The sequence below is a fragment of the Paecilomyces variotii genome (assembly GCF_004022145.1).
Source record: "Paecilomyces variotii strain CBS 101075 chromosome Unknown C8Q69scaffold_6, whole genome shotgun sequence".
Taxonomy (NCBI): Eukaryota; Fungi; Ascomycota; class Eurotiomycetes; order Eurotiales; family Thermoascaceae; genus Paecilomyces; species Paecilomyces variotii.
The window spans coordinates 144,675-169,645 of record NW_021167145.1 but is presented as its reverse complement, the minus strand read 5'-3'; the positions used below and the strand labels follow the sequence as shown (position 1 = coordinate 169,645).

The 24,971-nt window shown below is 48.7% G+C and overlaps 10 protein-coding genes across 10 annotated transcripts; 5 read left to right on the top strand and 5 right to left on the bottom strand.

The window, feature by feature from the left end:
* Positions 1–3,922: 3,922 nt before the first annotated feature.
* C8Q69DRAFT_272625 (ribosomal protein L11) lies at positions 3,923–5,193 on the bottom strand. Its single transcript, XM_028626818.1, has 5 exons — positions 4,936–5,193; positions 4,842–4,875; positions 4,660–4,780; positions 4,262–4,586; positions 3,923–4,208 (listed from the first exon to the last, which is right to left on the bottom strand). The coding sequence occupies exons 1-5, from the start codon at positions 4,937–4,939 to the stop codon at positions 4,195–4,197; spliced, it is 498 nt and encodes a 165-aa protein (XP_028484515.1). The 5' UTR covers positions 4,940–5,193; the 3' UTR covers positions 3,923–4,194.
* On the bottom strand, positions 5,108–8,210 carry C8Q69DRAFT_468017 (hypothetical protein). Its single transcript, XM_028630666.1, has 7 exons — positions 7,917–8,210; positions 7,734–7,864; positions 7,381–7,675; positions 6,849–7,319; positions 5,700–6,797; positions 5,451–5,644; positions 5,108–5,400 (listed from the first exon to the last, which is right to left on the bottom strand). The coding sequence occupies exons 1-7, from the start codon at positions 8,007–8,009 to the stop codon at positions 5,376–5,378; spliced, it is 2,307 nt and encodes a 768-aa protein (XP_028484514.1). The 5' UTR covers positions 8,010–8,210; the 3' UTR covers positions 5,108–5,375.
* Positions 8,211–8,359: 149 nt separating this feature from the next.
* C8Q69DRAFT_468013 (DNA primase large subunit) lies at positions 8,360–10,506 on the bottom strand. Its single transcript, XM_028630665.1, has 3 exons — positions 10,244–10,506; positions 9,641–10,191; positions 8,360–9,585 (listed from the first exon to the last, which is right to left on the bottom strand). Exons 1-3 carry the CDS (start codon positions 10,431–10,433, stop codon positions 8,821–8,823), a joined length of 1,506 nt encoding a protein of 501 aa, XP_028484513.1. The 5' UTR covers positions 10,434–10,506; the 3' UTR covers positions 8,360–8,820.
* Positions 10,507–11,017: 511 nt separating this feature from the next.
* Positions 11,018–12,462, top strand: C8Q69DRAFT_272574 (adenylate kinase 2). Its single transcript, XM_028626816.1, has 3 exons — positions 11,018–11,491; positions 11,559–12,221; positions 12,266–12,462. Exons 1-2 carry the CDS (start codon positions 11,329–11,331, stop codon positions 12,125–12,127), a joined length of 732 nt encoding a protein of 243 aa, XP_028484512.1. The 5' UTR covers positions 11,018–11,328; the 3' UTR covers positions 12,128–12,221; positions 12,266–12,462.
* Positions 12,463–12,489: 27 nt separating this feature from the next.
* Positions 12,490–13,878, bottom strand: C8Q69DRAFT_272594 (putative staphylococcal nuclease domain protein). Its single transcript, XM_028626817.1, has 2 exons — positions 13,198–13,878; positions 12,490–13,066 (listed from the first exon to the last, which is right to left on the bottom strand). The coding sequence occupies exons 1-2, from the start codon at positions 13,636–13,638 to the stop codon at positions 12,593–12,595; spliced, it is 915 nt and encodes a 304-aa protein (XP_028484511.1). The 5' UTR covers positions 13,639–13,878; the 3' UTR covers positions 12,490–12,592.
* A 364-nt stretch (positions 13,879–14,242) lies between these two features.
* C8Q69DRAFT_272521 (putative peroxisomal carrier protein) lies at positions 14,243–15,671 on the bottom strand. Its single transcript, XM_028626814.1, has 4 exons — positions 15,377–15,671; positions 14,765–15,315; positions 14,473–14,710; positions 14,243–14,419 (listed from the first exon to the last, which is right to left on the bottom strand). Exons 1-4 carry the CDS (start codon positions 15,478–15,480, stop codon positions 14,296–14,298), a joined length of 1,017 nt encoding a protein of 338 aa, XP_028484510.1. The 5' UTR covers positions 15,481–15,671; the 3' UTR covers positions 14,243–14,295.
* Positions 15,672–15,875: 204 nt separating this feature from the next.
* On the top strand, positions 15,876–18,995 carry C8Q69DRAFT_272540 (cytosolic Ca2+-dependent cysteine protease). The gene is made up of 4 exons (XM_028626815.1): positions 15,876–16,260; positions 16,312–16,688; positions 16,744–16,966; positions 17,024–18,995. The coding sequence occupies exons 1-4, from the start codon at positions 16,210–16,212 to the stop codon at positions 18,959–18,961; spliced, it is 2,589 nt and encodes an 862-aa protein (XP_028484509.1). The 5' UTR covers positions 15,876–16,209; the 3' UTR covers positions 18,962–18,995.
* Positions 18,996–19,215: 220 nt separating this feature from the next.
* Positions 19,216–20,983, top strand: C8Q69DRAFT_272467 (Vta1 like-domain-containing protein). Its single transcript, XM_028626811.1, has 4 exons — positions 19,216–19,388; positions 19,464–19,564; positions 19,626–19,753; positions 19,810–20,983. The coding sequence occupies exons 1-4, from the start codon at positions 19,286–19,288 to the stop codon at positions 20,729–20,731; spliced, it is 1,254 nt and encodes a 417-aa protein (XP_028484508.1). The 5' UTR covers positions 19,216–19,285; the 3' UTR covers positions 20,732–20,983.
* Positions 20,939–22,638, top strand: C8Q69DRAFT_272482 (hypothetical protein). The gene is made up of 4 exons (XM_028626812.1): positions 20,939–21,197; positions 21,250–21,685; positions 21,741–22,558; positions 22,611–22,638. Exons 1-3 carry the CDS (start codon positions 21,146–21,148, stop codon positions 22,453–22,455), a joined length of 1,203 nt encoding a protein of 400 aa, XP_028484507.1. The 5' UTR covers positions 20,939–21,145; the 3' UTR covers positions 22,456–22,558; positions 22,611–22,638.
* A 1,215-nt stretch (positions 22,639–23,853) lies between these two features.
* Positions 23,854–24,774, top strand: C8Q69DRAFT_444816 (hypothetical protein; the record flags this gene model as incomplete). Its single annotated transcript, XM_028629023.1, has 3 exons — positions 23,854–23,947; positions 24,109–24,363; positions 24,404–24,774. The coding sequence occupies 3 exons, from the start codon at positions 23,854–23,856 to the stop codon at positions 24,772–24,774; spliced, it is 720 nt and encodes a 239-aa protein (XP_028484506.1).
* Between the last annotated feature and the right edge of the window lie 197 nt (positions 24,775–24,971).

Here is a 24,971-nt window from a genome sequence, read left to right as displayed (position 1 = left end):
ACCCCGATACAAAGGGCACAAAAAAAAAAGGAGGAAATGAAGATGGGTTTCGTGAAATCCAGAAAGCGGGTCATGGTCTGGGGGTGGAAAGTGCAGAATGTTTGACTATCGCCTGGGATTCTATATTTACAACCCCCATCTGGAACGCCAGAGAAGCAACCATCGCAGTCCATCGACCGAACCGTCGTCAACTCGCTCCTTTTTTTTGCGACGAGATCGGGATGACGACACGCTTGGTCGACCCCACCAGCGGGTATCTGGATCGCTGTAGATAATAAGTTAACTCGTTTCAATCGGGTAGCGATCAGCTGGCGAGCTAAAATGCTTTGATGACTGCCTAGAAGTGAAGTATTTAATTTTAATATAATATATAATATCTATCCATATCGCAAAGTTCTGGGGAATGTATCAGATCTGGTGAAGTCCAATCCATCACGTCGACTAGAATCCTAGATAGGTAGAGAAGACGAAGACTGTACCATAGGTATCGTATCTATCTTGTTTCTTCTTCTTCTTCTTCTTCTTCTTCTTCTTCTTCTTCTTCTTCTTTCTCTTCTTCCCTGACAAGCACGGATATGCATCCCGCCTGTCATAAGCCAATCTCTCTCTCGAGGACCAAACGAGCACCTGATCGTTACAAACGTCGACTCAAAAGAATACAGAGTAGAGTTCATAGCCTCTGTTGCATTCCTCCCGCATCCTTGTGTGGAGGGGAACGTGCCAACTGCGAACACTGACACTGATCGATACACGAGGGATGCCAAAGTCCCCAGCGAATAGCATCACTCTCAGCCGTCCAAGCCACGTATGGTATGAGATTGACGCGACCTTCAACTCAACAGGACCTCACTGACTCATTCCATCAATTTCAAAAGACCCGACTCGCAAGTAAATTACTCTAGTCTAACCCTCTCATGAACGTTGAACAGGCCAAGTATGACGATTTCATTCGATGTACATACTCTACCATATTTACCGGTAAGGTCAGGCCCCTGACCATCCAACTAACACCCCGCATATAATCCCAGACAGGAGAAAAAAAAAATAGCAAATCACCACTGGTCCCGGGGTTGATCGTCAGACTTTCGATTTGACGATCAGACCGCACTCGTTGCGTCCTTTTTACGCCAAGAGAGAGCATCCCCCAAAGGCAGAACCTTTTTTTTTTCTCCCCTTGTAGGTGTTCAGTTCAGCCTGCACCAATCCATCCATCCTGCTGTGTGACCCCAGCGCGCTGTCCGATCCCGCCCCTTCTGCGCAGGCCCGTGGCGGCACTATCCAACGGACCAGGCGGAGATAGTAAGATTATAGTACTCTAATCAATAATAACTAACTAGCCTCAGTCTTCATGTGGCTGACGATCTATCTTGTTGCGTTGCTCCATTACTGTAGCACACGCCCCCCCTCCAGATCCTGGTCCATAGTTAAGTGGGTACCAGCATTCGTATGGATGGTATAGATAACTAGCGAGTGAAGAGACCGCTAGATGGTTATAGCAAGGTCAAACCGCCACCACGAGGACACGTTCGATTTCCATTTTCGTGCTTCTACTGCCGTCTCAGGTTGTCCTATCTGGGATCTTTCCGTTGATTTTACATAGTAGCTGCCTGCCGGGGGAGACCACGTTATGTATGTACATGGCTTGAGCTTCTAGCACATAGACTAAGCGGAAGACAACTCGATGTGTCGCGTGGTCATTTGTGGATACTTTTCGTGGATGATATCGAAACCCTCTGCTTTCTTCCGCTGTAGAGAATCTACCTTTTTATCTACTTCAGGTAAGAGATGCAGTACGTACTCTACGTGGAATATACATACATACTACAACTCAGGGATGTAACAGTATACCAATACTCTGCAATCTTCCCATGGTCCATCCCCCATTTCTTATATTATACTACTGGTCTAGTCAACCACATACCTCAGAATGCAGCCAACCCTCCAGCTTCACATGGCATGTATCGAATACATATTCATCATATGTACAGCACATGCACGTGCTTACTTGCTTATCAGGCACCGTCCACTCTACTCAGAGTACGTACGTACGTACATACATACATGCATACATCTCTACATACATACATACTGCCACAGATCCATATGTATCAAATACATAGTACTACTTACTCTCTGTAGCTTTATCCAACTCATCAACCCACTAACTTATCCCTGCACAGTCGGAAGCTAACCAACCAACTCATACATATAGCTATAGATACGCATCCTATTAGTTAGTTATGTATGCACACTAGAATCAACGCCTATAATGACAGTTGTAACCCCAGCAAACAAACAAACACACAGCACGGATCCGATCCCTTACTCTCTTCTTTACAATCTTCGCACTCTTCCTTTTCCTTAACGGCTCGCCTCCCCATATAGTATACCTCACACGCGCGGTATAAATAAACCCTATCTATACCTTCCATTTCCCAAAGTGAAACCAGCAGCAAAAGAGCAAGGTGATAAATAATTAGTTGGGTAGTTATTCTATAACCTATAACTAGTTAACCTAGCTTCCTTTCTAACTAAGTAGTAAGGTGAACCTAAACGCAAAGAAATCCTTACACACGTGCTGCTGAACAACACATCGCATCGCATGACATGAACGTGACTTGGCTATCCGATCCCTATCCCATCCATGCAGATCCGGGCAGATAGTTTTGTATTTGCCACAGAACTAGTATTATTATTTAGTAGCTGGTAGTTGAGTTAAATGGTAATTATTATTATTATTATTATTATCAACTAGTAGTTAACTAGTTATGTAGGAACTAGTAGTTGCTATGTAATAATTAGATATAGAGAGAATAGCTAACTAGTTAACTATTAGTTATTAGTCACTGTATTATTCCCTATTTATATAAAGCATTAATATAACCCGGCCGGATATATACACATTCTTCTTGTTTCTTTCTTTCTTTCTTTCTAGGTTTGATAGAGATATCACTACTGTAGTCAGTTTCCAGTTAATTAGTGAGGGCAAAAAGAAAAAGAAAAAGAAAAAGAAAAAGAAAAAGAAAAAGAAAAAGAAAAAGAATAGTTAAACCCTTTCATTCCGAGCCGAAGTATACCATAGGAGACCCTCAGATTTTCAATCAACTGCATTTACTAATTACATATTTTCCATACCTGTATAGGGACAATAGGTTCTTTCTTTCTTTCTTTCTTTCTTCTTTCTTTCTTCGGGCTTACTTTCCTATCTACTTCTACTTAGTACTACGGAGCGTAGTCTATGGCTTTCCCAATCGAATCCGGATAACTACATGGATGAAAACTTAAAATCGAGTCAGGACTCAGGAGATCCTTCTCTGTCTTTCCAGTCTCCGCTTCGTTTAAGCGATAGAAAGTGGGGCTTTCCGCGCGGTTCGTGGGCTTGGGCAAATTATTATTATTATCGGGATCCCCGAATGCTTTTGTTGAAGGTTCGGCCAGTTTTTGAGAAAGAAACCCATAGACCGGTGGTCCTGTGGCTTGAAGCGGCGGGATGGTCGGGAGCGGAGGGAAGAGAAGAAATAGGTCAGACTACAAGATGGTCGTTGGGAAAAGAGTGATCCTCTTAGGAATGAAGAATCTACTGTAGTTACTGTAGGAATTTGTTTTTGGTCAATATTGTCTGAATCGAGTATATGATATATATAGCTATCGACTGGTCTACGCAAAAGCCTACAAGGGACATGAAGCCCATAATCCATCTAGCAGGATGGCATGTCGGCCCGAAATATGGACCACTGTATCCACGGGAGAGAGACAAAGTCTCCCTCCTGAAGATACCGCGGTGAGTAATGGGTCTGAAGTTGATCTTCTTTGCACCAAAATAAGCCTATACCGTGGAGGAATGTTTACCAATCCCAGATGGGAAAGGACGGTAAGGGCCAGAGTGTGGCAAAGGTCGGAGACTGAGCTCGCAAGCTTTGAAATAGTCATTCGCCTGTCGTCCGAATCGCTATGGGGAAGCGAGGGAACTGAAGAGGAACGAGGGGGCTGGGGCCAGCCTGAAAGGGAACGCATGGACGAAAGCATCAGCGGGTTTGTTTGAGCGACGATGGAGCAGATGAACACAAAAAAGGAAAAGGTCGTGTCTCATAAATCTTTTGAAGCTATCATATTCTCGTATCTGACCCTGCAGGGTATTACATCTGCATGTGGTTACAAACGAGAAAAATGATCGCCAGTTTCATTATCGAACATTTACTCGGAGGGAACTGTGTCCTCGTTAGCATTTTGACCAAGAAGACATATTACTGAGTGAACATACTGTCAATCTCGCCAGCCTTGATGTCGTCACCGACATCCTTGGGGCTGCGGCCATCGACCTGGCAACCGACGGAGAAAGCAGTTCCGAGGATCTCGAGAACGGTACCCTTCAGCTCCTTGGCGAAGGAACGGCTGCGCATGATGCGGGCAATGTCGATGATCTCATCAAGAGGAATGCTCTTGGTGTGCTTGATGTTCTTCTCCTTCTTCCTGTCACGGGGGGGCTCCTTCAGGGCCTTGATGACCAGGGAAGAGGCGGAGGGGACAACCGAGACCTGAGCCTGACGGTTCTGGATGGTGAGCTTGACGGTGACACGGAGACCTTTCTGTATGCAAGAACAGCAGTTGTTAGCTATAATGCTTCCTTCCAAACGCGAATTTGTCTGTTCGTCTCCTTACCCAGTCACCGGTGGCCTTGGCAATATCTTCACCAATCTTCTTGGGAGACAGACCGAGAGGACCGATCTTGGGGGCCAGAGCAGACTGGGCTCCGACCTCACCACCAGTGGCCCTCAGGTGGCTATAAGAGAAGAAATGGTCAGCATTTGCGACACTGAGCGCATAGAAGGGCTGGAACTTACATGATCTTCACCTCATTGGGATCGAACTTAGGAGCTACCCAATAGGAGAAATGTTAGTCGCCTGGCTTATGCCATCCAAGGAGATGATACTTACGCATGGCGAGTGCGAAAGGTCGTCTATCTTCCTTGGGAAAAAGTTCGAAAGGTGGTGGTTGTCGAGGAAGAGAAAGAAAGCTCCCGACGTGAAGATGGTTGAGATTAGTAGTTGGGCTAACGGCTGCGCTATCTAAGCGAATTTTCCCAAAATTGGTGATTCATAAGGGCTTAACCCTACAGGGTCATGTGATCACTTATATTGTCCAATCACAACTCTAAGCTCATGGGATTTACGACAACTACTGTAATTCCGTTTTACAAAGCACGATAAAGACTGTCAACCTGCTGCTAAAATAGCTAAACTGTCTGTTTTGTATTAATCATTCAATGGAATATATTGCCGGTATGGAAACGAGGACTTCGCGCTAAAGATACACATGACTAGAATATGTGACGTTTAACCGCCCTTTCTGAGTTACTATCATCTCCTCGTCATGTCTAGTTGGTTCCGGACACGGCAAGCCTGAAAGACATGGTTAGCAATGTTCACTATGACGAGCCGGAACTACTCACTTCATCAAGTGCTCCATGAAAGTCTGTAGCGAGACATCATCAGTAAAGATGGTCTGTGCACTTATACCTCCACCATATCCTCCGGTGGAGTGAGTCGTCGACGGGTTGAGCTTGGAAAGCAGGAAACGCGCTTGCGAGCCACCAGCGTCACAGACAATGAAGCGGGGAAGTGGGAAACGGTCGGAAATAAGCTCCTGTTATGGCATTAGCGATGTTCTGGTCAATCGTAATCATCCTTTTGGAACTTACCCTTGCGTCCTCCTTAGGTTGTTCAAGAATAGTCTTGAAGTTCTCGTAACCTTCTTGGTCCTGGTAACCAGCCTTTCTCCATGCAGCCATCGTTTCACCGTGGAAGATAAGGATATGGAAGAAGGTATCCAGCAGGAGGATGTGGGTAGGCTGGATAGAGGCAGAGTCCAAAAGGACGGGCTGACTGCCCTCATGTTCCAGGGAATAAGAGTCCAGCGTGGGCTGAATCATAATAAGAGAGTTGCCCACATCTTCGTGGTTAAGGACGTGTCGGTAGAATGCTGTTTCATCGGGAGAGTTGTTAAAGACCTGTAAGAACTGACTACGTCGAAGATGGAACATGAACTGAGGGTAGAGGGTGAAGTTCTTCTCCAGGCGGAAAGATGAAGGATCATCCTTTCGGTAGTCTGCGAAGCGCGAGCAAAGTCTGATGAGCATTCGGTCGACCCATCTCAGTACGTCAGGGCCGTCATCGACTTCCGCCTTGAATACAGCAATGCGCGCCATTAGGACGGCGGCTGCTTCCTGATCGAACGACTGTGCAAGAGTAGGGTCACCAGCCGGTCCGCTTAGGTTCCGTGCCACCGTCGTAACTCGGAGATGATATTGCCCAGAGGAGTGTTGGTAATAGGTCAAAAACTGCATCATGCCCCTCTGAGGTCCCTGCTGCATGGGAGCCGGACCACCTTGGCTGGCAATCTCGAAGTAAATGCCATAACTGGAGGCGGGGTCAATACCGCACATCTTCCAGGCGCAGGTGTTACCGATACCGCATTCAGTCTCGCCGACAGAACTGGACTTCTTGTTGAGAGAGACTGCATGGCCAATAAGACCAGTAACCTTAAGCTCCTTGGTCGTAAGAACCTCCAGCGAGGCGTTGAATCCCATTAGCAGGTTGTCATTCTGGTCCTTGTCGAATATTCTGACAAACGACTGCTTGAATTGTGATGACGTGAAGCTGTCAGTAAGGAGCATATGACCACCAGTGTGGTTTGCGAGATTCTTCATTTCCAAGAGACCAACTTGGTCGAGAGCTCCGGCGAAAATGTCGACTATATGCCCGTTGTGAGCAGCTCGTTTGGCAAGGCCGTCGTAGAACTAACTTTGTTAGTAGCAGGAAATTGGGAGATAAACTCGGACATTGCTCACCTTAACCGCCTTCTTGTAGTATTTGATGTTGTCCCGGTCGATGTCATGGTGGGATCTCATCGGCTCCTTCAGTTCAGGCCCAACAACATGGCCAGGACCTTCGGTGGCCGGTCCACTGGTGAAGACCATGATACGTCCACCGGCGTTCTGGAACGAAGTCTCCAAGAGACCAACAGCAACGCTCAAAGCAACGCCAGTACATCTCAGAGGTCTTCTGTCATTAGCAACAGGCCATGGGTCATGTTGAAGCTGCTCGAGGACGTTTGTAATCTGGAATTCCGCTTGCTGGACGGGTAGCAAGAATCGGGCCGCGGGTGGGTGTGGCCGGACAGGCTGCTGAGGCATGGGCTGACGCATAGCGGGGGCAAGAAGTCCAAGCATTTCCTGCACCTGCTTGGCAGTGTAGTCCTTGCTTCCTCTGAAGACATAGGACTTTGCGCACTCCGTGTAGCCAATCTCATGGACTTGAGCCTAGAATCACATTAGCCGTGTTTATGAGACCGCGCGGGTCGGAAACCAGTCATGTGCGTACCATTGTGCCAAAAGTAATCAGACCAACGAGCGCATTTGGAGGGAGCAATGACAAGCTCATGACGAGCGAGTCCTTCAAGGCCTTCAAGCTGTCTTCCTCCTGGCATGTGTCCACGACGTACATGAAGATTGGAGGTGCTGGGGCGGGGCGAGCCAGCTGGTACTCGATAGTCGTACTCTGAGGATGAAGCTCTGGCGGAATCGCATTCTCTGTGATATCCTTGTAGTGGGGAGGAAGCGGGTTGCGCATCAAGCAGAAGGGACATATCCAGATACGAGCTCGGACGTCAACGTTGCTATCAGTTGTCAGCCAGAACTTGGGGGAACGATATAGGGTAACTGTGATGGACATACGCGTAGGGATTCAGAACTGCCTTACAGGGAGGCTTGCAAGTGACCGGCTCGTACTGAAGCAAAGGAGAATCGGGCTTCTCCTTCAGCGGAGTATACATGGCTCCGATGGGCACGACCAGGCGGGACGCTTCCTGCGCGCGAAGTCAGTTAAGTAGCGCGCAGAATACATTCAGTTATACAAACCATGCGCGAGCTAGGAAACGTATTCCAGCTGAGCCTAATGCCATCGCGGTCCTCCACATCGCTCCATTGGTCCTTCAAGGCCTCGTAGTCCATGTTGGCGGGCTGCTCTCAATCAGGTGCCGATTCGGAGTGGTATACACAACAGGGTATAGGAAGTTGGAAAAACAAGCAGCTCGTAAACTTCGAAGAGAAATCAAGAATATTTTGCCTGTAGCATAATCGTTTCTCGTGACAGGCAAACCCTTAATTGTCCTTCGAGAGACGTGGGCTTGGTCCTGAGATGCGTTATGTTTTGTGAACCTGGCCTTCTGGCATGAAGCCAGGTTGCAGCATCTTTGGTCTCTACAGCCACCCGGGCTTGGCGCTAAGTCCCGACTGCTTAAATTCTCTCCACCCGCCGAATTTCCTCTTTTTCTTTTTCTTTTCTTCTTCATCTACATTTTGTTACGCCGACTTACAATCACATTACTGATGTCAACCTCTGTCAAATCAATGATGAGGCTGTTTTCGCGTCGCGCGTAGAACAAATTACCCATCGCTGGGCACCTGGCTTTGAAAGGTCGTTTCGATCCTTGTTGATGAATTGGGAATCAGCCGCGGTTACATAAATTTCTGCAGTCCATTCGTAGTAAAACATGGCTTAAACATGCCGCTGAAGAGTTCAGAAAGGCTATGGCTATGGCATGCTGTAAGGAGCGAACTGGTCTACGCCATGTCATCTCATGTCTTGCGGGGAAAAAAGGAATGATATAATTTGAACTTCGGGCTATCTGTACCTCTGCCTGAAATGAAAAAGATAAGCACGCCAGAACGCCGTATGAAATCCTTGGTTTACCGAGTCATCCCAGAACATGCATATTATGAACAAGCTGCCGTCAATTCGTCCGTCGTCTATTCCTTCTTCCTAGTTGTTCCCCTTGGGTGGTTTCCCGAGCTGCTTCAGAAGGTAGCTGCGCTTGAAATAAGTGTTAGGGTGAACGATAGTATCGAGGTCGGTCTGATTCCACGTTCCGTCTTCCTTGACTTTCTTGATCTCCGCCTTGTGCGCCCACTCGAAGACTCTGTTGCAGGCGATATGATAGCGAGTCTTCTCGACATCCTCTTTTACGCCGCGGAGAACATCCTTGTCGTGTACTCCGGTGGACTGAAGGAGTACGATCAGATTGTCCACAGAAAAGTGTCGGTATGGACAGCCATGGGTTTGGCCAACACTGGGTCCCGACTCGCCCAAGATCTTTTGACACGAATAGGGAGGATACCCTCTGCCTCTGCGGTTGGCATCTCCACCCACATCACCGTAAGCGTGGCGGATATTGTACTTGTATCTGGAGTTGAACTCATCGTCCGTAAAGCCCTTGAAAGACTGACGCCAGAAGACGATACACTCTTCCAATGATAAACCGATGCCTTTCAAGAACAACGTATACTGTAGACGACCAAAGTGCTTCAGGTGATTGTTCTTGCGCAGCGTCATATGCAGGCTCCGCATGCATAGCGGAAAGTGCTGAGAAAGATGGTCGATGGAAGACGCAGTGATGGGCGCACCATCGACGACACCTTCACCTTCTGAGTAGACGGTGTCTGCACTGCCGAAATTCTTCGACAAATGGTTCAAGATTGGAGTGAGACGGTCATCCTCATCCAAACGAGGGAGGGCCCTGCTAGTGAGCTAGATAACTTTAGCAAGAAAATCTCGTATCTCGGTCTGGATTGCATGATCATACCTCCATCGCCCGTTCCAGCCGTGCGGTAAATTCTGCGATAATCATACTCAATTGTTCTCTGCCGGGAACGTATGCCTTTCCCTTTCTCAAATAGACCGATCGTCGTTCAACCAGCTCTGGCACTCTTTCCCAGTCGACCTTGTACCAGCTCTCGTCGTCCAAGCGACGCAGGCCTGGTGTCGCGTTGACGAGGTTCTCTGCTAGTTCGCGTTTCTCCTCATCACTGACGACCTCCCAGTCGAGGTTTAGGCTCTCGATAAAGGCACGTCGCTCCTTGGAATCATCCTGTTGGAAACGAAATTTGAAGAGCATAGTTTCTGCCCGCACGAATCGATGTCTCAGGTCCTCGGTGGCCGAGAACGCGAGGCGCAGGATAAAGTGAGAGTAATGATCTTTTTGCCGCTCATTCTTCAATCGCTGGTCCGCGGCACCGGATGCGGACGATGTATTGGAGGAAAGAGGGAGGAATTTCTGCAGGAGAGGGGTGATATGGGCCGCGGTTTCGGCGGCCGTCTTGTTGCGAAACGAACATGCTTCAATCTCAGCAAGAACTGGAGCCACTGTCAGACATGTAGATCGTCGAGGAAAGATGGAAGTGCATACTCTTCAGTCGGTCGATAGCCCATTGTTCGAATTGTTCGAGAGTGATCTCTGCGGTCGGCGGGATCTCGTAGAAATTCAACCGATACGGGTAATCCTGTTGCTTATACGTCGGAGCCGCGAACTGCTTCTTCTTGTAGTCCAAAGTGGCTCTCCGCTTCGCATCGATACGACTGGCATCTTGTCGAATCATCTTGGTGGTGCCACGAACCCCAATCCGGTTGCTATGTCTGTTGTTGATAGCACTCGAGATCGGAGATAGTAATAGTGGCAGAGCCATTCAGTGTTCCGCGGACCGTCGACGCGACGCGTGACGCGCGCATCGGTGTCACGTGACATAATTGGAGAAATGCACCACGTGATCAAACAGGCACCCTCGGGAGTCGGGAGTCGGAAATACTACTGTCTGGTACTTCTGGAGACTCCGCATTCTCGTGGCTTTTGCTGTGTTGGCGTTTTGTTCGCCTGCAGGTCATGCACAGCCGAGGAACCACTCAAGCTTCCCCGGATTCGCAGTACCATCGAGATTCGACATCGTATGTTGTATACATAGTAGTATACTCGAGTAGATCTGAACCTAGAGGATATGATCGGATCTATATCTCTCTTCACTATCTGACCAACTAGCCGGTGATCCCACGCCGTGCTTCAAGCACGACTTGGCAGTGATTACCAAGTTGATTACCTTAACTATCTACCATCACGAGACTGCGGCAGGAAGCTCGGCTCACCGGCGACCCAACAAAGGTCAACCCCACACGTTTCCCCAATGCTCCCATCTCCTCACGGGACGCGCCGCCTGTCTGAGTAATATCCCAGGAACAACGCCGTGTTCTCCGTCTTTCGAAATTCTGCTGTTCCACTCCACAGCGTGACTCCAGGTTGTCCTCCCATCATTCCTGTCCCATTGGCCAAAATGGTATAGATATAGACGGTCACTTCGTCGCCTGTTCCCCGCTTAAGATCGTCTCCTCATTTTTTCGATCTCCGCTCGGACAGGTCAAAAAGATCCAACTGCCACCGCTTGCCCTGAAAGTGAACTCGAAATTTCGCAGGTGGCTGCGGTGCGAAGGGCAATATCGCAAACAATGGCGAGGCATTTCCGGAAAGCAGCTCGCATTATCCTCATCGGCGCGCCTGGTGTAGGAAAGGGCACACAGACAGAAAGGCTCATAGCACGGTTTCCACAGTTAGCTGCCATCAGCTCAGGAGACCTTTTGCGGGAGAATGTCAGGAAGAAGACCCCACTGGGTACGGGATACACATTCTGAAGACGTTCATGATCACGAGTACGGCGATCTGACAATTCTATGAACAGGAATCAAGGCCGAGTCAACAATGTTGGCCGGGAACCTCGTCCCGGATTCGACGATTCTCGACCTGATCTCCTCCGAACTACAGGCGAGGGGCTGGCTTACCCCGACCTCCAGCAAGACAGCTTCTTCCTCCAGCAATCCTGCTCCGGCTTTCCAGTTATCTCCCTCTGCTTCTTTCATCCTCGACGGCTTTCCTCGAACAACAGCACAGGCTGCTAGCCTGGACAAACTCATTCCGATCAATCTGGCCGTCCATCTGCTCACGCCTCCAGAGATTATTCTCTCTCGTATCGCCTCCAGATGGATACATGCGCAGTCGGGAAGGGTCTATAACACGGAATTTAATCCTCCCAAGGTCCCTGGAAAGGATGATATAACCGGGGAGCCACTCACACAACGAGATGACGATTCTATAGACACATGGACACAACGGCTGAAGAAGTTTGAAGAGACTAGCAGACCTCTGCTCGAGCACTACGAGCGCAACGGTTGCCTCTTCCGCGCGGAAGGCAATTCCAGTGATGAGATCAGTCCGAAGCTTTTCGCAGAAATCGAACGGCGATTTACTTAGAGACCAATGCTCCTATATTGCGAGCCTGTATATATACCACGTTTTTCCTTTCGTTCTTTGAGCCACGGTCTACATTTTTAGCCTTTTTTCATGGGTATGTGATTCCTCGCGTTATCTGTTGAGATGCTGATTTCATAGACTCCTGTATGATGACGCTGGTAACGGTCTCTTTTTTTTGGTTTGGGTGTACGAGGTTCATCGGACGGTTATCTGGACGGTCTCCTAGAAGCGGCTTGCTCAAGACTACCCATGGACCCATTGCGATATACCAGATGTGATGTGCATCATGCGTCTAGACAATAGATTGCATAGTCTCAATTGACGGATGAATTTCATTGACTTTCGGGTTCGTATCATATGCACCTATACCGCAGCTGGCCTAGAGGCCCAGGTCCCTCGCTAAATCACATTAAAACATCAGAGTCATAAACTATCTATCATGCAAACGGTCCCAAAAAGGACATGCTAAACGCGCTTCGTCTTTGAAGGCGACGTAGTATCTTCTCCCAAACCCGTCATCCCCATGCGATTCTTATAATCCCTAGGACTCTCCCACTCGGATCCATTGCGCTTATAGTCCCTCCAGAGACCCTTCCCTTTCATTTTTGCCCACCATTCCGCTTTCCGGTACTTCTGCTCCATCGCCTCACCACCAAACTCAGCTCCCCTCTTGGCCTCATAGATGGTGGCTAATCCGCGCTTCAGCATCTCGTACGACACATCTCGTCGTCGAAATGGAATCGGGAAGTCGAGAAGACGTCGCACGTACACGGTAGCCACGACACGTTGGTACTGATCCGGACGATGGAGATATGCGCGCACGCGCCGATTGAGGAGGTATGAGGTGAGCCATTCGTGCGCTTCACGGGCGAACGGTTGTGCGGGACGGCCGAAATGCGCGAGTTCTGGAGCATCGATACCTGCGAGGCGGACGTGGATCTAAAAATACATAGCATCCATATCAGCACTGCAATTCAATCCAATCCAATCCACAAACATATAGAGAGATTATAAAAAAAAATAACTTAAAATTCTCACGCAAGAAAACAAACAAAGAAACAATCACATACCGTTCTCGCCTTCAACTCCTTTCTCGACGTAGGTATTTCCCGTAACCAACCCCACCCCGCAAGCCTCCCACCAGGAGTATGGAATATTCTAAAATTATCCCCATCGCCCACGCTCGTAACCTGGCCTAATATACTCCTCTTGCGAAAATACGACGGGGCGATATCGACCGCTTCGGGAATCCGGCGCAAGAACCGACGATGGACGTGGACGGCGAATAAAATCCCACTCGTCAAGAGAACTGTAGGGATGACGTGAGATGGCTCTGTGAACTTGATCCAATCCGTAGCATTGAGAATTGAGTTCCAGTCTTTGCTGTTCTTGTTGGGTGGGACTGATGCCGGTTGTTGTTGTTGTTGTGTTGCGGTGGTGTCTGGAGAGGATTGAGATTCAGTGCTATCGGAGTTCTCTTTCGATTTGAAAGACCATGGCAGCCATGGCATGTCTGTCCATGCCCTTTTGAAGGCAGGGCTGATAATGCGCGAGAGGGTGTGGTTTGTGACGAATTGGTCGATTAGACGCGGAAATTCGGAGTTAGATAGTGGTAAGTTTATCTTGGCGGTCCGATCATCTGGGTAGCTTGACTATGTCAGGTCTCTACCTCGGCTTTCCTATTCGAGTAAAATACTGTCCATGATCGTGGTACTACTAGGAACAGTTCATGACTAATGGGATAGAGGTTGACTGTTTTTGACTTTTTTTACCCCCTATACGGTTTTCTCATTCTAGTAATAGTGGACTATTTGTTTACTTTGATAATCAGTCGTAGTTACGGATATATAAATAAGTAACTAGTCTACGGTTGAATATTGACTGATCAGTGCCAGCACGGGCATTTTTCAACACTTTGTCCATTGTTTGGCATGTACCCAGTATCTAAGAATACTCAAGTCTCTGTTTTCATATTCAGCCCGCGGGGAGGAGAGTTCCAGAGTAGAGCCAGCTCCTTGCACTCTTCGACGGACCGGACGATACATGTAGGAAACACAGAATAAAGATAAGAAGATCTATACAATCCCCGAGAACAGAATAGGAAGAGAATACGCAAAGGCCACAGAAACAGGAAACAGACGATACATGTAAAAGGGAAGTGTGTAGGACTATTTCAGAGTAGCCGGAAGGCTGGTCTTAGCCTTCTCAGCGGCAGCGTCGGCCGCCTTCCGCAATCGCGATTGCTTGAGTTTCTGGAGATAGGCGAAGAGAACGAGAAACAGGAGTTCCACCCTATCAACTGTTAGATAAAGCGTAGAGAAAAAGGTGGAAGCAACGAGGCCTACCTTTCTTTCGTCATCATAAGGAAACCCTGGACCAGGAGCCCCTTGGTGATCTGAGGGCCGATTCCCTTGAAGAGGGAAAGGGGTCCCTCGTTGTCAATGATATATCGCATAACTTCGACAAAGCTCTTGAAAGGCTTTCCCTCACGACCAGGAGGGGGACGCGACTGCAGACCAACCTTTGCGACAATCAAAGGCTGGGTCGCAATGGTCGCCAATGCTTTCGAAAGGGCACCAAGGACTGCAATGCGTCAGAATCTTTACACGTTTAGACAAGCACACTATCAGAATTTACCGAAAGCCTCCCACGGTTTGAGACTCGCTTTTCCAGGGAAGAGAATGTCCTTCAATCGCTGGTACGCTCCGTATGTGATGGCAGGGTTCACCACAAGAACCAAGCTGGCCTTCAGACCTCTCCACAGGCCAGACCAACCGTCCTCGCTGTTGACGACCTCCCGACCTGTATCAAACAGACCTTTCTTATCCCCCTTTGGCTGTGTCTGCTGTCGTGTTGTGATGACGGCCACTGGGATTGTGAAGATTTGCGCGACAGCACCAGCTACGGCGCCGAGACTAAGCTCGATCGCAGTGCCGGGGGGCTTGGGCAGTTTGTTGGAAGCCATGTATAGCGTTCGTACCACCGAGTACCAGTAGAAATAAGCGAAATTTGTCGACGCGACTCCCAGCAGAGCACCGTTTATTCCCGCATATAGTCCCGCAACACCCTCATCTTTGACGATCTTGTTAATGGCGTCCATGGTGGACTCGTAGTGTTGCTCATATCCGGGAGCGACACTCTTGGTAGCATTTTGGTTCTTAACTTGGACCTGAAGCTTCGTCTTGACACTAAACCACCATCAATTAGTACAAGCAGTATTAGGAAAAAGCCAGCCACCAATGAACATACAGATCCAGTGGGTATACGAGCGCATTCGCCAGCACTGCACCGGTTGCACCGGCGATTGCGCTCTCCCATGGCCCCAGACGCGCCTGCTTCGACTGACCAGCCATTAGATCAGAGAAGGATCAGTAGTTGTCTCTGTGTCTCCCCAGGAAAGCCTTCTCTGGCTTGATCCTAAAAAAAAGCGACGGGTTACGGAGATAGGTAGGGCGGGGACCGGAGGTCTAGTTTCCCACCTGGCACGTTAAAAGGGGTCTTAACTGAAACAATGATATCTGGCCAGCCACCGTAAAAAAACAAAAAATAAAATAATAGAATCAAAACGATCGGTCGAGAGTCATGGCCACCGGTCAGAACTCAGCATGGATCACTGAGAACTGGAGAAGGGCACCTAGGTCCTATCGGTACGACACCGGGGAGACACAAAAGAGCCGAGGCTTCGGCTCTCCAACTGACTAGAGATGGGCCGAGTCGCCCACGGCCACCACAGTACTAAGTGCCTCCACCCACGCGACATTCATGATTCAACACTCTGATAGCGCTATCTATCAGAGAACGCTTCCGGCGTGTCATACCTTGTCCTCCGCCTCTCACCAGCCACTCACCGTACATCCTCTGTACTTTGTCCTCGGGAGTCGGATATCTGAGGATCGGTGATCGGAAAGTGAAACGGCTGGGCTCGGGCATGTCATCAAGCAAGTCCCTATCCTTACCGCGACCACTGTTTAGTTACTAGTTCTGCTCCCCTTTCGTTCATGTGTGACCGTTGCGGGTACATTCCCACTGCGAGGGGCTCCGGCCGCTGATCGTTTGATCGGACTGCACTGATCCCGACCACGATGTCCCAACCAGGTTCTTCCGCGCAGAGAACACATGTGGCCCAGGCTCTGGTAACTCTCCTAGCATCCTTGCGTACATCAACCGACTAACCAAATGCATAGAAAGCGGAACGTGATGTGGCTTCTGCTACATCTCAGCGGCTAGCTCTGGAAGCTGCTATTGATGCCGCGGAACATTACATGAAAGCGTTGAAACTAACTAGCGCGCCTAGAGAGAAACAGAAGCTCGATGCAAAGTGCAAAGAACTCCTTGAGAAGGCAGAAAAAATAAAAGATGCCAAGAACTGGCAGCAGGCCGCTGGTATAGGCGAGCATGATATTCTGAGGCTGACAGAGCCCGTATCTACCCGGAAATTAACGACCCGCGAAGAGATCATCCTTCTTGAGGGTGCGAAATTGAATGGATTCTTGTTTCCGCCATGGACAACTGCTCCTGGTCCAGAGGAGTTCGAATTGGAGAATGGCGAAGAATTGTTCAAGTAAGTACCAGTGAATAATTAATTGCATTATGCCATTTGTTCTGACGGGGAGCAGGGATAAATCAGAGCTTCGTCTCTCACCCACCCAGCAAGAGATATTCAATGGCTGGAAGAGACCTCATGAACTTCTCACTAACGTCGCTGATGACGAGAACAATGATGGACCAGCGACACGTGGATCCAGCAAGATAGACCTCATACAGGATGTCACCACGGATTGTTCCGTCGTAGCCAGCTTGTGCGCTACAACTTCCAGAGAAGAACGTGGCCACCATGAGGTATTGATATTTATCATCACTCGTGTACTGGTCCAATTGACTAACCGCAATTGATAGCTTTCCTTTTCAATGATTCATCCCTATGACCAGAGAGCACTTAAGCCTAAACTGTCGCACTCAGGAAAGTATATTTTCCGCTTTTACTTCAATGGATGTTATCGAAAGGTCATAATTGATGACCGACTGCCATCATCGAAGACGTCTCGCACGCTCTACGTGGTCGACCGGAACAACCCCAACCTTCTGTGGCCTGCCCTTTTAGAGAAAGCATATTTGAAAGTCCGTGGCGGGAGTTATGACTTCCCCGGCAGTAATTCGGGCACTGACTTATGGGTCCTGAGCGGCTGGATACCCGAGCAGATCTTCCTGCACGATGATGAAGTGACCTCAGACCAGCTGTGGAAACGGCTTCTAAAAGCTTTCCATTATGGAGATGTTCTCGTGACTCTTGGCACAGGAAAATTGACGGAGCGCGAGGAAAGAGTTCTTGGTCTGATAGGAGAGCATGACTATGCGGTTCTCGATATGAAAGAATCTAAAGGGCGTCGCCAGATGCTTGTGAAGAATCCGTGGGCGGCAGGAGAAGGATTCCGTGATGGTTCTCAGGACGACAGAGACGCGTCTTCTCCTTGGAGCGGACGTCAGGACACTTCCTCATCTCTCTCCCCAGGCGTATTCTGGATGGACTGCGACAAGATATTCCAAAACTTCGAGAACCTTTACTTGAACTGGAACCCTGGCCTCTTTAAGTATCGCGAAGATATTCATTTTTCATGGGATCTGGCAAATGGACGCGGAACGCCAGGGTGCTTCTCAAAGAACCCACAATTTGCGATTTCTACGCGTGCCGGCGGCTCTGTATGGCTTCTTCTCAGCAAACATTTTCGATCAAGCGCACCTGACGACTCCAAGTCCCTCGACACCTCATCGAACCGCGACGAATCTGAATTTATAAGCATTTACATCTTCAAAAAGGATGGGCAGAAGGTCTCTCTTAGCGATGGCGCCGTTCATCGAGGCCCCTACGTCGACTCACCAAATACGTTGATGAAGGTCGATATACCGCCTAATACGACTTACACGGTAGTTGTCACTGAGCAGTCAATCCCTGCATTGACCCAAAGCTTCACGCTATCTTCGTTCTCCACATCTCCTGTAAAGCTTTCGAAAGCCCGTGATAAATACGCGTATGTGGAGACTGTACAAGCAGCCTGGACCAAGTCGACGGCAGGCGGAAATGCAGAATCTGCCAGATACCCGTCCAATCCGCAGTTCAGCCTGCAGCTGTTTGAACCAACTGATATTGCTATCTTACTGGAGACTCCAGAGACAGAGCTCGCCACTCATGTCAAGCTATTTTGGTCGAATGGCAAACGAGTCTCAACTGTGAGAAACCGTGATATTGCTGTTGACAGCGGCGACTATCGTCGTGGCTGCGCGGTTGCGGAAGCAAATGATCTGGCCAAAGGTCTATACACTGTAGTGTGTTCTACCTTTGCTCCCGACCAGCTCGGAAAATTCACCCTTTCAATTTCCACTACAAAGAAATGCCAAGTGCGACCTCTAGCTGCGGAAACGGCGGGAAGACGAGTCGTTATTTCTGATATCGGGGTTTTATCTCCTGGGGTGGATCGGATCCTGGCTCCCTTGACAGTGCCGCGCCTCACCCGTGTGAAGCTTATTGCAAGGAGTAGAAACTCTACGATCGCTGGCCGTGCAGTAGCTCCTTCGCCAATATTGATGACTGTCGAGCTAGGCCAAGGACCATACAAGAGAATCCTAGCGACGTCGGAGGACGGAGATCACAGCGACGCGGCATCTGGTATTCGTGTCGATGATTTCGACCTACAGCCTGGACTCGAGCACGAGGGCGGCGTGTGGATTGTGGTAGAGAGAATCAGTGGACCTGGAGGGCAAGTCGAAGACCATATTGAGGTAGAGGCTCTTGCCGAAGTACTGGTGGAGATAGGAGAATGGCTTGCAGATAGTGCATGATTCCCCGGCGTTCAATGATCTAGCAGACTAGCAGGGCGTTTACGGTGTCTCCCTCATGAGATCTGACTTAGCTTATTACCATTTCCCCACCTTCAGACAGTGGTGAATAAAGCCATGAATAGCCTGGAATAATACAGTGAAAGCATAGATAGATCTCCACAAGTATACTTTTGCCCATAGCGTATTTTGATACTCCGTAGCTAGTGTCGGAGGTTGAGCTCACCGCCCGGAGCTCCAACGTCATCTCCGCCCTGGAATTGTCTCCCCACATGGCCGATTCCAGCTGCCACTGAATGTACTCATGTCCACAATCAGATCTATATCATGGCGGCCAACATCCCCGCTCAACTGAAGTCTGCAGACCTAGGGCGCTTTGCCCTTAGGGCTGCCCAGGTCGAGAAGGCCAAGCCTGTTATTGCCTACTGGTGTAAGTACTGCAACCGATTGGCTTCATGCAACCGCCAAGTGCGATGGGCGGGGTGATTGACACTCTTCACTGCAGGTAATTACTGGATCGTGGAGCAGATCATCAAGAGAAAGCTTCATACGGCCGACAAAGAATGCGAGCAGTATACGATGGATGTTATGGATAAGCTTGAGCAAGTATGCTACCGCCAGGCAGTAACGTGGGGACCCCGTACACGCTAACAACTACTGCGTCAAGTTCAAAAACGAAAATGTCGGGAATGATGCGATCACTGATAATGTTGCTGGACAAGCGTATGTCGAGCAATTCGCCATGGAGGTTTTCAATCGCGCGGAAGCTGCCATGAGGGCGGACAAGGTTACGAAGTACGCAGAGGAAATTGGTGGCTAATAGTCCGTGATAACCGGCTAATCATGTACAGACAAACAGCAGATACCTTTCAAGCGGCGGCTACGTTTCTCGAGCTCTGTCAGATATGGGGCCCTCTCGAACCTGAAATCGCCGCGAAGATCAAATTCGCCAAATATCATGCGGTCCGCATCGTGAAAGCTATCAAGGCCGGAGAAGATCCCAACCTGACAAACCCGAAAATAGAGGAGAAGGAAGATGAACAGCTTGAGCCTCTGGATCCTAGTGACCCCGAAGTGAAAGCCATTGAGGGTTCGGGCGAGCCGTCAACGACAAGACCAAGGCAGCCATCCGTGGAAGATGTCCCTGATGATGCTGATCGCACAGAGAAGCAGTTGGCGCGGCAATCATCTTTGGATGAATCTCTTCATCCATCCAGGTCGTCTTCGGTTCCGCCTCAGCCTCCTACGTCTCTGCCTCATGTTCCTTCAAAACTTTCGGATGTGGATACTGCGCAAGCTTCCTCAACTGGAGACGCACCGGAGCTCCCTTCAGCTCCTGCGGGCTTCGGTTCTTCTTCACTCAGTCTTCCAGACACTCCAGCAACATCGAACCTTGGCGCCGCTTACTCTGGCTCTACTGACGGCTTGGAGTCATTCCCTCCTCCAACGGCAGGCGAACAGCCAACTACAGACAGTCTGCCTCAACCTCCCAGTGCTTTCTACAGAGCACCAACCAACCCGTTCGTACCTCCTGCTGCTCCCGCAACATCATTCTCACGAACACCCCCCGCCGCTGCTCCACGTCCAACACCTGTACCTGCTCCTGCAGCCTCTCGTGCTTCAGGCACACCCGCGAATCAAACGGTCGATGATGACTCGATTGCACTGGCCCAGAAGCATGCTCGTTGGGCCGTCTCAGCATTGAGCTTTGACGACGTAAACACTGCTATTAAAGAACTGAGAAACTCTTTGAGATACCTTGGGGCAGAGTGAAGGGGCAAATACCATTATGCAATGAAAACATACATTAGTCCTCGATTTAATATGTAAAGCTTATATCGAAAGTTGCCTATATGATTAACTGTTATTATTCCCCATTTACTGCAAAAGCTGTCTTCTATGATTTCTTTGTTTTGGGTGAATGAACTGTATTCACTTGCAACCCATATTCACCTCTCTGTGTGTTAAAACATCTGCGCGTCAGGCACGTCTTTTGGACCCCTCTTTGCTCTTTCACATTCTTCTCACCTCCAGCTCTCCAGATTGAGCCGAGAAGAGTCAACCTTGGTTTACTTCTCCATGCGACAATTTGAATACTTGCTCCTGGCGGCCTTTATTATCTCTATCGATTAGTCTTACAGGTTACAGACACATTCCTTACGTCTCCAACCATTGATTGTAAACAAGATGGCACGCGAGACTATCACTATGGAAAACTTTGACGATTCCACCGGTTCAGGTGAGGGCTCCCTAGTGTGTTATTGAAGCAGTTCTGTCGCTGATATTCGAAGATATTCCTCCTCGTCCTTCTCGAGAGAAAAGGCGCTCTCACAGCAAACACCGCCGCCACAAGAGCAGGACTAGAGACACAACCTTGGATAGCCCCGATCCAACAAATGATCCAGGACTTGTGGGCCTTCTCCAAGATCTCAATGACGGAGTCCTTACAACCAAGAGCCGCATGCGTGCCTTTACAACTTTTCTCGACATCAAAAACGAATATCACTCGGAATTCTTGAAGAATCTGTGGGGTTATGTGAACAAGAACCGCTGTTACGACTGGGAGAAGCTACGGCGTGATGAAAAAGTGCGTAGAGTCTGCGCTACCACGTTCGTTGATCACTTCGGCCAGAAGTACTGGGGAGAGAAGAGCAGAGCTCGATATCTCATGGAGGGTAGCTTGGAGCGGCCGGAGAACTTGTGCGTGTATCCGCAGCGCAAGGAGGTGTAAGTCTGATCCATCATTTATAGCCATAGTTCTTTACTAACTAATATCTGCCAGGATGATCCGTGCTGTGACTCTGCTTCTTGAGAAAAAGTCGTCATCTCGCGAGGTGTTACAGACCGGTAGCAGTGGCGAGGGAGATGTCGCGCCTGTTACAGAATCCGCTATCTCGGAGACTGTCCTGAAGGCCCGGAAGTCTAAGAAGAAAGACGCCAAACGGGCCTCATATCACGAGCGTCTCACTCCCGAACTTGGGACTCCGGAGATCGTGCAGAATATGGGCCTTCCCCTCTGGGAACCACCGTATTATCATACTGAACCCAATACCCCGGACGATGAGGGAGAGGACGTCGAAACTTTTGCTGAGATTGAATCCAAATATATGCGTCAGACCACCTTTCTACTCTCAACTGACACAGAGCAAGAGATGTTCCCTGTCCATATCCCTTTCCATCGCTTCTCACGCGTTTCCGCGTTCTTCACCTCCATGATGGACGAGTGCGTACTCAATGAGAAGGATGATACCATGGATACCATGCAGATCGACGACGAATCCAACACTGATGGCCAGATTGGACGCATCTTAGCTGCTTCCGTTGGGTTCGAGTGGTGTGGATACAAGATCCTGGTTCGTCCTGGAAAGGAAGACGACTGGAAGAGGGTTATTGCGCAGTTGAGAGAGGAGTGGCTTTTGAGAGACTTGGGGACCAAGGAGGTTCCTTATTGTGGGTTTCAGATCACAGTGAAGCTCCATCTCAAGAAACTCAGATGATCATTATCGAGTACGGACATTGGGGGAGCATCACTAACTTCAGAAAATATGATCTATGATCATTGATACCAGTACATGAGGTCGACTATTTCTGTCTCACTGTGTAAGTTGATACTGGGTTACCTTACTCTTCACCCTGCTAACTATCACTACAGTCCCGCGGTGTATGTATGTACTATGCGCATGTAATCTCAAACAAAGCGCGACACCACGAAAGCATTCCTGCCAGCTGCGATAAAGATTTCGCTATCCCTGTCAGCAAGGTACATAATTCTGCATATGCAGAATGACGAATAAACGCTCTAGGATTAATCATGTCTGATAACAAGGGAAGGACGTCTTGTGGCGCTCGACTAATGGTCTGGAACATCAGCGCTGCATATTTCTTTTTTTTTTTTTTTTTTTTTCTTATCAAGGTGCTCCTGCAGAGCGGTCTCCGATTTTCTGCTACGTACTCTATCAAATCGAAAAAGCAAAATGACTATGATTTTCACTCTACCTGCAGATTGGAACACTGGAGTCTGAGATCGTGATTACATTTTCTCTGCATTCTTGGAACATAAAGTGTCTGATCGACTGGGATGCCTCAGGTGGCCTGTGCTGGTCCGCGTGTTCTCTATCTCTCAGCTTGGTTGCCCTTGCTGGAGCGGACAAGAGAATACCATCCTGAGCGATTCATAATTGATAGACATTGTACTCTACAGTATCCTTTCTACCCAATATCAATAGCATGGTCAAATATTCATCCAGATGATTCGCTCTCAAAACCCTCTATCGATAGCCACTAGTATGTCCAAAGCTTAAGAACACCTCGGGGCTCTCGATACATGAAAAAGCAAGCAACTGTACGGAGTAGAGTACACGTCGGTGGCTGACCCCGTCTCGAATTGACAAGCCACCGTCGATGAGTCGGCGTGGTTGATCAGAGCTTAAGAATACGCAGCACAGCAGGGATGTTTCCCGTCCAAGCCAATAATGTCTAATCAAACCGTAGAGGATACGAGGGGCCATCTCTATTCTTGTCTCAACCAGTCCCGAGGCTATTATGGAATTGGAATGCATGTATCTCTAGAGGCTATGATAACATGACTCCCGTGTGCGCGCTTGCATGAATATTGATTCTATCCCTGCTGTCCCTATACAAATTACAAAACCTCGTGTGTTCTACGGTAAGCCAGCTGACCAGCCAGGTAAGGTAAGAAGCTAAACGCCCTATCTATCTTTTCCCACTGCATGACACTGAGGAAGTACGTAGTAGAAGATAGTGAACATGACAACATTCTAAGGCAAGGGTAACAGAGATAATAATAATAATAATAAATGGCTACACAGGTCAGCAAGCTTACAGTGATTTCCAGGTAGTAATGTATGTCGAGCGAGTCCTGTGTAGGCATAACGATGCCGAAATACATAAGGGCCGCAGTGGTTTATTTTTATGTGCGGGAAGTTACCAAACTATTGAAAAACTGGGGGGCGAGCAAACTAGAATTGAGTAAGTTTCTTTCCATACTGACTAAACGATTGATAATAATAATGTTGAGAACCCAGCACGTATTTCTGTGGATTTCTTTTTTGGTCTGTCAATAATGCGTCTTGTAAATTTTATTCTTGACCCTTGTTTTTCCTTTCTTTTTTTTTTCTTGTACGTAGTAGCTCAGGCCAAGTGCCCTTATTCCTCTGGGACAGCGCCTCAACTGGGGAAGGCAAAGGCAATCATTATTTCCAGCTTGCGGTCCCACTTGGTAAAAAAGAAACCTCCGCCATCCGAAGAGGTTCCGCAGACAGGGACATCGTCACCGCCACACAAGGATAGCGTCGACACGAGTGATCGTCCTCCGGGTTTCAAGAAACAGCAGAAAGGATTGCGGAAAGACGCTCAGACGACAAGAAACCCTGTCGTGAGGTCGGGTAAGCTGCAGTCTTGGACCGTATACTTTACGCGATGTAGGACTTCTGAGTCTCTTCAGAGTGGCCTTCCAGTTGCTTATTCGAGAGATGTGCGCGAACGAGGCGCAGAACTATTTCTTTGAGGTGAATATTGACCCTCCCCCTGATATGCAGTGGAGCGCTGTTCCTGGCAGGATGAGCCAGCCAGCGTTCGAAGCCACCACACTTGCACTTGCACTGTATTATGGAGCGCGTCAGCATGGTCCCGTTAGAAGCAACATTGACAGCCTACTCCGTACACGTACACTGCATACCCGAGGTAGAGATCAGAAGATCGATCCGCCAACCCGTAGAGCCGGGATCATATTATGCAGTAACCGCTATAGTTTGTACTCCAGTCACTTGTCAGTAGTGACGCGTGAGTATCAATAATATCTTCCCATGGTAAGCGCATAGTCGGTGTAAATCATGGCTCCTGTCTCGTAACTAGCAATTTCGCCAATAATTGCACTCTCCACAAGGTAAAGAAATAATATATGACCACGCCGCTACATGCGCAACGAAATGGCCGATGCGAGCTTTTGCCGAATCTGATGGGGCATACCTCTATGTATGTACATACAGTACAT